This window comes from Dasypus novemcinctus, chromosome 12 (assembly GCF_030445035.2).
Source record: "Dasypus novemcinctus isolate mDasNov1 chromosome 12, mDasNov1.1.hap2, whole genome shotgun sequence".
Lineage (NCBI taxonomy): Eukaryota > Metazoa > Chordata > Mammalia > Cingulata > Dasypodidae > Dasypus > Dasypus novemcinctus.
Genome location: NC_080684.1, coordinates 85,940,637 through 85,953,595, shown reverse-complemented (window position 1 = coordinate 85,953,595; position 12,959 = coordinate 85,940,637). Strand labels below are relative to the sequence as shown.

Below are 12,959 nucleotides of genomic sequence, written 5' to 3'. Positions count from 1 at the left end.
GTGCTGTGGAGAGAAATTGAGCAAGGGAAACAGAAGAGGAAATGTCAGTGAGATGGAGGTGCAATTCTAGATAGAATGGTAAGGGCAGGCTTCACTGAGCAGGTGATTTTTGAGGAGAAAATTTGAAGAAGATGAGGGAGCTATGGAAATGAATATCTGAAGAAAGTGATCCCTATAGGTGGAGCAGTCAGTGCAAAGACTCTGAGGCAGGTACAAATGTGGGCAAGGAGGCCAGAATGACTAGAAGAGAGTAAGCAAGAAAGAGGGTGGCAGAGATGAGCCCAGAAGAGTAACCATGGTAGCCATGACCAGGACTTTGGCTTTACGTTGGAGCAAGATGAGGAGTCATTGGAGGATTTTGAGTAGAGACCTGATTTAGTTCTAAAAGGATTGGGATAACTATGAAGGTACAAGTTGTCATGATTCAGGTAAGAGGAAAGGTGGCTTAGACCAGGGTGATGCCGTGAAGGTGCTGAGAAGTGGTTGGATTTTGAATGTAGGGGAAGATCACAACTTTTAGCATTTTTGTTCTTAGTACTTTGATTCTGCTCAAAAACACAAGAATACCATGCACATACAGTATGGCCACAGCATGTGGTTAACTCATACTGAATTCAGTGTCAACTAAAACTCTGTCATTTTTTAAAATTTATATGTGCTAAACCTCTTTTTTAAATTTCTTTTTTAAAAAATAATTTATTTAATCCAAAGTGTATAATATTTGGCTTTTAGAATAATCACAATGTTGTGTTTTCATCACCACTAAAAATTTTAGAACAATTTCATTACTCCAAAAAGAAAAACTCCACACCTTTTAGCAGTCCTTCCCCAGCCCTACATAACTATTAATCTAATTTTATCTTTATAAATTGATTTATATTTACATTTTATATAAATGGAATCATATACAATGTAGTACTTTGTGTCTGATTTCTTTCAGACACCTCTTTTAATTTTTATGCTTATGTAATTGGTTTTGGTGACAAGTTAAAGATCTTACCTTTAAGATTTTTTTTTTTCTTCTAGATTTTATATTGCTAGATTTGACTCATCCAAATAGTCAAAAATTGAGGGAATTCTTAGTCTGTTATACAGGGTAATAGCTTCTCTGTTCAGCTTTGTGTAAATCTAAAAATTTCATCAGCATGCCTTCTGTAGGTTCCAAATCTTTGATTAGGAGGTTTCAACAAGACAGAACCTATGGCAGACCTCAAAAATCTCCCTCTAGGTTGATTTTGTCTTCATAATTCAACACTCTCCAGGCTGAATTGGTTAAATTATAATTTACCTATCTGAACTTCCAGCCCATGTGTCTCTGTTATATCCATAACATGGTATATGATGACATGAGAGTTTGTTAGCTTCCTTGCTGAGATCACATATAAATACATATACCATATCTATTACATTTTCTCTGATCTACTAGTCTAGACCTACCATAGCAAAAGAAAAAAGAGAGAGAGGTGTATCTAATAAATTATTTGCAATGAACTCATAGTCTGAATGCTTAGTGCTTTTACTTAAATTAAACACTATATTGCAAAGACTTTCTTTTCTACGATGCTTACCAACTATAATTTTATGAAACATTTGAGACTTGTGCCCAGGATTGACGTCCATGTTGCCAGACTGTAATTTGCAGAATCTGTCCTCTTTGCCCATTTTGAAGATCAAACCTGCAACCTTCTGACCTGTCTTCTATTTCCCACAATTCCTGAATGTCAGCAAGTTTGGTGATCTCGCTTGTCCCCATCACTTTAGAACTCTCTCCAAAATGGGCTGCATGTCCCCACTCTTCCCTCATCTCATCTGCTGTATTCCACATTACCTTATGAATCCTAGGACACCATTGTCATTGTGACTTTGAAGGAACTATACAATCTACAGTGGCACCCTGCTAACTTAAGTCCTCTGCCTGGCTTTCCAGGGTCCCTTTGCCGGGCTACCTTTTTTTAATCACTACTCGCAAATGTTTCGCCCTAGTTAAATCATTCTTTTAAAATTTTCTCATCTCAGACTTGTCCATGTTTGAGCCTTTACCTTAAATTTCCATCATTGATGGAAACTGTGATCCGGCTCATTTAATTTAATTAATTAATTTATCTTTTTAAGATTTATTTTATTTCTTTCTCTCCCCCACCCTTACCACTCATTTCCGCTCACTGGCTGCTAGTCTTCTTTTTAGGAGGCACCAGGAACTGAACCTGGGGCCTGGCATGTGGGAGGGAGATGCTTAATAGCTTAAGCCACCTCTGCTCCCTGTGATCCAGCTGAAATGCTTCTGCTTCCGTGAAGCATTCCACATTTCTGCTGCCTACATTCTCTTCTCTCCTTTGGTATTATAAAATTTAACATTTAATTATACACTGATTTACATAATTTCCCTTTTTTTGAATGTGTTAATTTTGTCTTCTCCCACTACCTGTTTTTGAGATCATGCATTATATTACTTTAATATCTCAAAATGCTTTGCCCAATGTCCTGCCAGACATCATAGTTAAGTATTCATTAAACATGTGTATTATTTATTTTATTGTTATTGTAGTTGAAGATGCCCATGCTGGAATATTTAAAGGATACAACAAACAGACAGTTTGGAGAGGCTATTTGGTATGTTATTTTAAATTTAATTGTATTTTTTTTCAAGAGATTAAAATAAAAATGTTGGTAGTAAAGCTCGTTTACTTTGAGAGGCTTTTTAATGTTTTTTTTTTTTACGGTTAGCTTAGTGATATTAATGAGTACTGAGTAACATTCTTACTTTAAAGCTTATAATAATGCAATAGCTCTTTATTTCTTTACTTGTTTTATCGGCCATATGATGCAAATAGTGAATTGTGTTTTCTTTCCCTTCTTTTATTTTAGACAACAGATAAAGAAGTACCTGGGTTAGTGCTAATGCAAGATCTAGCTTTTCTGAGTGGATTTCCACCAACATTCAAGGAAACAAATCAACTGAAAGCAAAATTACCAGAAAATCTTTCTTCTAAAATAAAATTGGTAAGAGCATAGAAAATAAAGCAATCATTATGACATGTCTCATTTAATGTCTCTCATTTTGTTCAAAGTATAGCCAACACTCATAATCAAAGAGAGTTTCTATTCTGCTATAATATGTTGTTGTATAGGCAGTTCTTTATTTATGGAGGTCCTCACTCGAACTTATTTACTCTTATTTTGGGCAAAATTCTGAGAGGTGGTTTTCTGGTTTCTCCAATAGAAGCAGGATTTATTTGTTTAACAAATGAGCTCATACTATGTGTCAGGTGCTGTTATAGCTGCTGGACATACAGAAGTGAAAAAAACAAAAACCCTTTTAGGACTTACAGTGTAAGGACGTAAAAGCATGGAAGAAGGAGGTGAGGGAAATCATATACGTAGTAAGGATAGCATATTCCAACATGCCTATTTACTTCAAAAGGGACTATGCTGCAGATATTTGGAAAGTTTGATGTGACACCCTTATTCATTAATAGCTAGTTGAGGCTTTAAACGTATTCAAAATGCATGCTGTTAAACTCTCCAAGCAAGGGAAACGGACTTGGCCCAGTGGTTAGGGTGTCCGTCTACCACATGAGAGGTCCGCGGTTCAAACCCTGGGCCTCCTTGACCCGTGTGGAGCTGGCCCATGTGCAGTGCTGATGCGCGCAAGGAGTGCCCTACCATGCAGGGCTGTCCCCTGCGTAGGAGAGCCCCACGCGCTAGGAGTGACCCGGTAAGGAGAGCCGCCCAGTGCGAAAGAAAATGCAGCCTGCCCAGGAATGGCGCCGCCCACACTTCCCGTGCCGCTGACAACAACAGAAGCGGACAAAGAAACAAGACGCAGCAAATAGACACAGAGAACAGACAACGGGGGAGGGGGGAGGGAATTAAATAAACAAATCTTTAAAAAAATAAATAAATTCTCCAAGCTTGACCATCAATGCCATTTGTCACTGTTGACCTTGGAGACTGACCTGTGACCTGCTTTTTCCTTAACATTTATTGTTTTCAGAGCCATTTGCCTGATTGACTTATGGCCCAATTCATGTGAATGTGCTTTCTATTTGACATTATGTCAAGATGGCTTTTTTTTTTTGTCAGAAATTTCCAGGTCATAAGATATGACTCTCTTTTCTCTTAGAGTAGAAGGCATAAAGTTCTTGGTTCAGAATCTCTTAGGCTCTGGTATTGATTCTACAAAGAAATGCACTTTAAGTCTACCACTTAACTTATTTGAAACCCAACCAATTGTGTTTATTTTTAAGCCTTACCTGATTCTTCCTTCTTCTGTTGTATATTATTTAATAATTAGAGGTATGAAAGAGTGGGATGGAGAGCAGTGATTGGGGAGTTCTTATTTAGTTTATATCTTGATCATATTTTTTATATACCTCTCTGCCCCAAGTTATCCTTTTTTTTTTTTTAAGATTTATTTATTAATTTCTCTCTTCCTTAGTCGTCCCCCCTTCCCCCCCAGTTGTCTGCTCTCTGTGGCCATTCGCTGTGTGTTCTTCTGTGACCACTTCTATCCTTATCAGCGGCACCAGGAATCTGCGCTTCTTTTCGTTGTGTCATCCTGTTGTGTCAGCTCTCCGTCCGTGTGGCGCCATTCTTGGGCAGGCTGCACTTTCTTTCATGCTGGGCGGCTCTCCTTATGGGGCACACTCCTTGAGCATGGGGCTCCCCTACGCAGCGGACACCCCTGGGTGGCATGTCACTCCTTGAGTGCATCAGCGCTGCGCACGGGCCAGCTGCACACAGGTCAAGGAGGCCCGGGGTTTGAACCACGAACCTCCCATATGGTAGGCGGATGCCCCATCTATTGGGCCAAGTCCGCTTCCCTCAAATTATCTTTAACTTGTGTTTTTTCCCATAGGTGTTTCAGTATTTTAAGATGCATTGTACAGTAATATAATGGTAATATGAGTGATACTTATTCTTTTAAAAGAATTTTTTTTTCATACTTATTCTCTTTTTTTCATGTTTTCCCCCATAGCTTTTGTTATGGTACCTGAAAATTGACCGTGCTTATATAGATTAGGGTTGAATTTGTTATCCTGTTGTTGTTTTTTTAAGAGAAGTAGGTTTACAGAAAAATCATGCAGAAAATACAGAGTTCCCATATACCACTCTATTATTAATACCTTGTGTTGGTGTAATATATTTGTTAAAATTGATGAAAGAACATTTAAAAAATTGTATTATTGACTATGAATTTGTTCTTAACCTACAGTTATTTTAAAAATAGATATCATATCCCTCCTTCCCCTTAGTTATTTTCAGTACTGATTTGGACAGATAAAATCATTTGCATTTTATTTGCATTCATTTCAGCCTGCATTTATTTGGCTTCTTGGCTTCCAGGCTTTTAGTTCCAGAATTATTATTATTTTTTAAGACTTATTTTTATTTATTTCACTCCCCTTCCCTCCCCCCCAGTTGTCTGTTCTCTGTGTCCATTTGCTGCATGTTCTTTTTTGTCTGCTTCTATTGTTATCAGCAGCATGGGAATCTGTGTCTTTTTGTTGCATCATCTTGTTGTGTTAGCTCTCCGTGTGTGTGGCACCATTCCTGGGCAGGCTGCACTTTCTTTCACGCTGGGCGGCTCTCCTTACGGGGTGCACTCCTTGCGTGTGGGGCTCCCCTACGCAGGGACACCCCTGCGTGGCAGGGCACTCCTTGCGCGCATCAGCACTGCGCATGGGCCAGCTCCACACGGGTCAAGGAGGCCCGGGGTTTGAACCTTGGACCTCCCATGTGGCAGGCAGTCACCCTAACCACTGGCCAAGTCCGCCACCATAGTTCCAGAATTAAAAACACATGTGTATCTATACTTTTTGACTAGCAGCTCAAATTCTTTATCCAGAAAGAATGACATTCTTGATTCTATTTATATAATTCCAACTATAATAAATTTTTAAATGAAAGAAAGTTTATTATACTTCTCCATTCTCCACTCAATTTTGACTATCCCAGATCTCTTTGCCTGCTGCAGTCCCTCACCAGTGCTGATGGCTTTCAGTGTATCTACTGGTACATGGGTACATGCTGCCAAAGAATACCAATCCCAAGTAGTGGTTGACCATTCAGCAAACTATTTTTGGGTAGCATGGTAGGAGCACAGACAGGTTCTGCATGTGATAATCCCCCCTGCACTATCCAACCAGTTGGAGATCTATTTGGATTCCCAGGCATGTCTTTATGAAGGCCATCATCTCTTCCGAGGAAGGGTCAAGCTCATTATCCATAACATTTATTGTCATTTGTTTTCATGATTTCAATACCTATAATTGACTTGGGGGCTGGGGCTTCTAATTTTTTGAGGCCAAAGAGAAAATGAGAATGAGGAGTACATCAGCATTTGAGTCAAGTTCATTAAGTGGCTTTCTTTTCTTGGCTCTACTTTCTGGTTTGCTATGAGTACTCTGAGAAGAAAGTTTCATGTAATTGGGTTCCCAATCCATTTAGATCGTAAGCATTTATTATTTTTTTAAAAAGATTTATTTATTTGTTTATTTCTCTCCCCTTCCCCTCTCCACCCCAGTTGTCTGTTCTCTGTGTTTATTTGCTGTGTCTTCTTTGTTCGCTTCTGTTGTTGTCAGCAGCATGGGAATCTGTGTTTCTTTTTGTTGCATCATCTTGTGTCAGTTCTCAGTGTGTGCGGCACCATTCCTGGGCAGGCTGCACTTTCTTTCACGCTGGGCGGCTCTCCTTACGGGGCGCACTCCCTGCGTGCCCTACGCGGGGAACCCCCTGCATGGCACGGCACTCCTTGCACACATCAGCGCTGCGCAAGGGCCAGCTCCACACGGGTCAAGGAGGCCTGGGGTTTGAACCGCGGACCTCCCATGTGGTAGACAGACGCCCTAACCACTGGGCCAAGTCTACCGCCCCCAGTAAGCAAAGCATTTATTAAATGCCTACTGTGTGCTGGGGTTGTTCTAGGGACAGCCCAGTGAATGAAAGTACTTAAATAATGTGTGTTTTCCAAAGGAATTTTTCAGAGTGCCATGAGAGCCCTTGGGCTTTCAGTGTATTGTATACAAGGAAGACCTTGCTGAGAACTGAGTGGGAAGTCAGAGGGAATATCCTGAGCAAAGGACTGGAGGCTTGAAAGTAAATGGTCTTTTCAGGGAATCAAGGGACCTGTTCCTGGAAGTCAGAGAATAGGCTTGGATTTTGCTGATAAAGAAATTGGGAAAATAGGCTGAAATCAGATTGAGAAAGGTCTTTATCTGGGAGGCAGGGAGAGTCCTGAGGTGGAGGAGGGCAAGATCTGATCTCTTTCTAAAGCTCATGGTAGGGGAAGGTGTGTTAGGTAGACCAAGGTTAGATAAGGAGGCTGGAGGCAGGAAAACCAGTTTAGCAGCTGCTACCTTAGCCCAGCCAGACATTAGGATTTCGACAGATGCTTGGCAGTGGGATGCAAATGATGGAAATGGTTCCAGAAACAAGAGAGACATTCAGCCCAACTCTGACTTACTAGCTGTTGGACGAAGGAGAAGGAAGAGTGAAAGGGGAGGTAGACATTTTCACTAGAGTGAAGATGGGTAGTGATGGCATTAACCATGTGCAGAGCTTCAGTGGGAGAAGCAAGTGTTGTGGGAAGGAAACCCAGAGCTTGGTTTGGGTTGTGTTTGTTTGAGATGCTTGGTGACATGTAGGAGGAAAGGGTCGTTGAGTTCAGGAACTGAACAGCTATGTCACTGCCTGCCCTTTTCCACTTCCTCCTCCTTTTCTAAGACCTGTGACCCCAGAGCCACCAGGGCCCACTTGAGAGTGACACTTGACACACCCTGTTCCCCTTTGTGCCTTTCATGAGTACCTTGCTGCCTGGCACTTATGGGGTGAAAATGCTTGTTGAAGGAATGAGGAAGAAGAAAGGCAGTAACTATAATAAGCACGTTCCCCCTATACATTGTCTTGGAATATAAAAGGAAACTTTTTCTTGAGTCCAATTATTTATGTTAGTGTCTGATTGCTTCGCTTTAGTTCTTTGGCACCTGCCTTTATACAAAGTTGTATACATTCAATAAATTTGTCTTTATTCTGTTTAGAGCAAAACTGATCCCCACCCCTGCCCCAGGTGAAGTGAGATTTGAAAAAGATTTCATTTGCAATAGCTGTGAAGTCATAAAGTGTTTTCTGGGTTGTTGTTTTTTTAATAGTCTTATAAATTAATGTTTCCTGTTAGAGGCTGTATAATTTTGAGATACCTTGAGGTGATTCCTTATATAACCTGATTAATCATGCTCTAATTATATCTGTTTTATAAAGTAGAAATTTTATATATGGTAGACACAGAATTTTCACCTTTGGAGAAATCAGATTATTCTTTAGTCTGTTTTCAACTCATTATAAATCAGTCTTTGGTTTTAGACATTTTCATTCATAATTTATTTTTTTGTGATTTAACTTTTTTATTGTTAATTTTTTCAGTATGTTTTAGAGCATATAGTAGTTGCAGAGAAGGCATGGAGAAGAAATAGAGGACATGAACCCTGACCTAAATCTTTTTATAATCGCATATTGGAGGCAGAATATATACATAATAAAGTGTTCTGTTAGCAAAACAAGATAGTGTAAAATGAGATGTTGAAAGTAGTACAAAGTTGTTGGATTGGCATAAAGAGACAAGAAAGGTTTGTGTGAGTTAGAGGAGAGGGGAAAAGTTCCAAAGACAGCTGCTGCAGATAAGTGTTGTTTAGACAACTTGGCATAGCCTTTCTTCTTGGCTTTTAAAAATTACCAGTTTGATATTGTGCTTTTTAATTAAGGTTTACCTTAAAATGAGACTATTTGTCTGCCTAGAGAGGGTCACTTCTCTTCTGAGTTCTGTAAACTCCTTACTTTTATTTGACTTAATAATATGCATTCATTCTTACTTGTATTCTCTTGACTACCAAACCATTTTTTAAAAATTTAAGATACTATAATGCAAACAGTAGAATTTTTAAAATTAGAATAGTCTGGTGATAAGCAGCATTTTCTCCCCCAGGAAGTCTCCCTTGTCTGTTTGCATGTTGTTTTTTTTGCTCATGAGTTTGTTTCTTCCTTTAAGAGGCACTGGGGGGAAACGGACTTTGGCCCAGTGGTTAGGGCGTCCGTCTACCATATGGGAGGTCCGCGGTTCAAACCCCGGGCCTCCTTGACCCGTGTGGAGCTGGCCATGCGCAGTGCTGATGCGCGCAACGAGTGCCGTGCCATGCAAGGGTGTCCCCTGCGTGGGGGAGCCCCACGCACAAGGAGTGCGCCTGTGAGGAAAGTCGCCCAGCGTGAAAAGAAAGTGCAGCCTGCCCAGGAATGGTGCTGCCCACACTTCCCGTGCTGCTGACAACAACAGAAGCGGACAAAGAAACAAGACGCAGCAAATAGACACCAAGAACAGACAACCAGGGGAGGGGGGGAAATTAAATAAATTAATTAATTAAAAAAAAGAGGCACTGGGAACTGAACTCAGGACCTCTCATGTACGAGGTGGGCATCCAACTGTCTGAGCTACATCCACTCCTCCAATGAGCAGTATTTTTAGCTTTAGGTGTTCCTATGAATTTTATATTTATATACTCTTAATTTTGCCCTGATAGTTAATGATCACTTTTAGACTTGAAAAATGAAAATTATTTATACTGCTTTTTAAATCCTTATATGTTATGACTTCATCAGTATAATTCTGAGTTTACATTCATGAAAGAGTACAATACAACTGACTTATTTCGTACAGCATACAAAATGTAGAGTATTATTTTGGTTCCAATTTATACATGCAGTATCTAGAAGTTTAGCTGTTAAATGTGAAGAATAAAGGCCTTGGGGAGCCAATGTGAATCAGTAGTTGAGCACTGGCTTCCCATGTGTAAGGTACAGGGTTTAATCCCTGGCCCCTAGTACCAAAAAAAAAAGAAGAAGAAGAAGAAGAAAGAGCTTGAAATCTGATTTCCATTTCACTGAAATAGCTCTCACTAAGGTCTGTAGTGATGAAACCACAGTGGTTTCTTGTCCCTTAACTTTTTTTTTACAGATAGATTTATTTTTTAGTTTACACTTGAGAAGTTGTACGTTTACAGAACAATTTGTCCCTTAATTTTAATGCCTGCTATTTTTAGTATTTCACAGAATTAGTATTTTTCTTCTTAAAACTCTTTTTCCCTTGGTTTCTGCAAGATTGCCACTCCTGATCTATCACCTATATTGTTTTCCACTGACTCAGATGTAGTCATCTGTTGCTCAGTTATTACTTACCCAAGTCCTGTCCATGACCACCATTTTTTCTTTCTCTCTGTCTTCCCTGGCCTCCTACTACTGGTCAGGCTATTCTAGATAATGCCGCAGTAACATTATCTAAGTCTCAGTGGATTAAACTTACCAAAGGTTTATTTCTACAGCTCTGAGTAATAAAGAAACCAAGAAAGAAAAAAGAAATGTGGGTTTGTAGGAGATGAGTTCAGAGGTTGTTCTCTCTTTGAGAGAATTATAATTTAAACAAACTTATTTGAAGTAGAAGCTATATATAGAGGCAGTTGCCCACAGTTGCCCAAGCTAAGAACTCTAGCCTTGAGTATGTACTGTAGTCCCTCTTCCTCACCACCTCTGGTCTCTCTTCTGGCAAAAATAATTGAGTAATTGTTTGGCGTTGTTTTAAAAGTGACATATCCTGTATTGGTGGTGCCACCTAGTGGTTAGCATGGGGCTACTTCCCTATCTTTTTTACTACTAACAGTTTGCTTGATTATGGCAGCATAAAATTTCTTGTACACACAAGTATTCCCTCAAACTTCTTACTTTTCATCTCTCTTCCAATTATTGTATAGTTATCTTAGGAAAACTCTCCCTGATCTTTATTCCATTCATAATTAGAAACCACACCTAGAAAGGGCTGTTTGTGTAAGAATAGTTTCAGTGACACCTCTTCGTAAAATAAAAGGCCAATATAAGTTATGAAATGACAAAAGATACAATTTTTAAAATAATACTAAGAATATCCACTTCTTTTGTTAGGACTCTGAAATACCCTTCACAATTTCTAAAACCTTTTCATCTACTTCCTCCTTCGTAAATTAAACTTTGTTTTCCTTAAGAATCAGGAGGTAAAAGGTTATATATATATTTTTTGTAATTTATACCTTATTTAGGTTGATGTAAAAATATATAATTTCAATTTAATTATCCTTTTGTAATCTTATGTATTTTTTTTTTTTTGGCTATTAAAAACATGATTCTGAGAAGGAGTTATGACCCAAAAAAAGTTAATCCTTGTTACAAGTGTATGTTGCAGCTTTGTCTGTCCTCTTTTTTTAAAAAATAAGATTCATTTTATTTATTTCTCCCCCCACCCCCACCCCTGTTTCCCCCGTTGTCTGCTCTCTGTGTCCATTTGCTGTGTGGTCTTATGTGTCTGCTTGTATTCTCATTAGATGGCTCCAGGAACCGATCCTGGGATCTTCCAGAATGGGAGCGGGCGATCACTCTCTTGCACCACCTCAACTCCCTGTTCTGCTGTGTCTTCTTATTTTCTCTCCTCTGTATCTCTTGTTGTGTCATCTTGCTGCACCAGCTCTCCACGTCAGCTGGCACTCACACAAGGCGACATTCCTGTGTGGGCCGGCGCTCCGTGTGGGCCAGCTTGCCCTCACCAGGAGGCTCTGGGCATCGAACCCTGGACCTTCTATATGATTGACAGGAGACCAATTAGTTGGGCCACATCCAGTTCCCTCTTTGTCTTTTAATATCAACGTCTCTTACCTTCTCATATTTTCCACATCCGTTTCCCTCTTTGTCTTTTAATGTCAACGTCTCTTACCATCTCATATTTTCCATCTCTCTATAATGCATTCTTTTTTTTCTCTCTCTCTCCCCTTCCCCCTCCACCACCCCAGTTGTCTGCTCTCTGTGTCCATTTCCTGTGTGTTCTTCTGTGCCTGCTTGTATTCTTGTCAGTGGCACCGGGAATCTGTGTCTCTCTTGGTTGTGTCATCTTGCTGCATCATCTTTCTATGTGTGCAGTGCCACCCTGGGCAGGCTGCACTTTTTTCACAGTGGGCGGCTCTCTGTACAGGCACACTCCTTGTGCATGGGGCTCCCCTACACGGGGGACACCCCTGCATAGCACGGCACTCCTTGTACGCATCAGTGCTGCCCTGGGCCAGCTCATCACATGGTTCAGGAGGCCCTGGGTTTGAACCCTGTGGTAGGCTGATGCTCTATCCATTGAGCCAAATCCACTTCCTGCATTCTTCATTATAGAGAGAAGAGGGATACTTTCCTCACATTTATCCTCTAGTTCACTGAACTGTCTCTTCAGCTATTTCTTTCTTTCTTAAACAGTTTTATTGAGATATATTCATAAACCATACAATTCATCACAGTGTACACTCAGTGACTTTTAGTATAATCACAGTTATATACATTCATCATGAAAGGTTATATTTAAATTTTTTTCCTTAATATCCTCATTACTTTATTGGAACAGAATTGGGTGTTTTGTTTTGCTTCATTTTAAAATGGAAATCCATAATATTTCACTTGTAATTTAATAGACTTTTATGTGATAGACTGGGAACCTGTCACTAAAAAGTAGCACCCAAGACCCATTGAAGGTCAGGCCTCTGCTTTGCTCTCCAACCAATTTTTGTAATTTCTTTGGTTAAATCCTGTTTTTAGATATCCTCAGCTATTTACTGTTCCAAAAATGCTGGGGCCTCTCTTGCCTTTATCTTTGCAAATATCATGCAGCTGCTGAAGTCATTTCCCTCAGTGTTAGCATAGCTAGGTTCTTACTCTAGAGCTCAGCTCAGCTGGCCCTTCTTCCAGCAAGTCCTCCCAGATCACCCTCCCAGCTAGTGCACTGCCTGCCTCTGTCATAGCACCCAGCAAGCTGCATTGGTAATTGTCTCTTTACTTGTCTGCCAACTGGGGGTAGGTACAGAGTAGTTATCATCCATCTCACCACTTGTGACAAACTAGCCCTCTGTTATCAA

The 12,959-nt window shown here is 40.0% G+C and overlaps 1 protein-coding gene across 2 annotated transcripts in view; it reads left to right on the top strand.

The window, feature by feature from the left end:
* Positions 1–12,959, top strand: part of GNPTAB (N-acetylglucosamine-1-phosphate transferase subunits alpha and beta) — an 86,526-nt gene that overhangs the window by 44,734 nt on the left and 28,833 nt on the right. For both annotated transcript variants that reach the window (XM_004446821.5, XM_023585891.2), the window contains exons 6-7: positions 2,546–2,610; positions 2,866–3,000. In XM_004446821.5, coding sequence (XP_004446878.2) covers positions 2,546–2,610; positions 2,866–3,000 — 200 coding nt within the window. The remainder of the gene's footprint in view (positions 1–2,545; positions 2,611–2,865; positions 3,001–12,959) is intronic.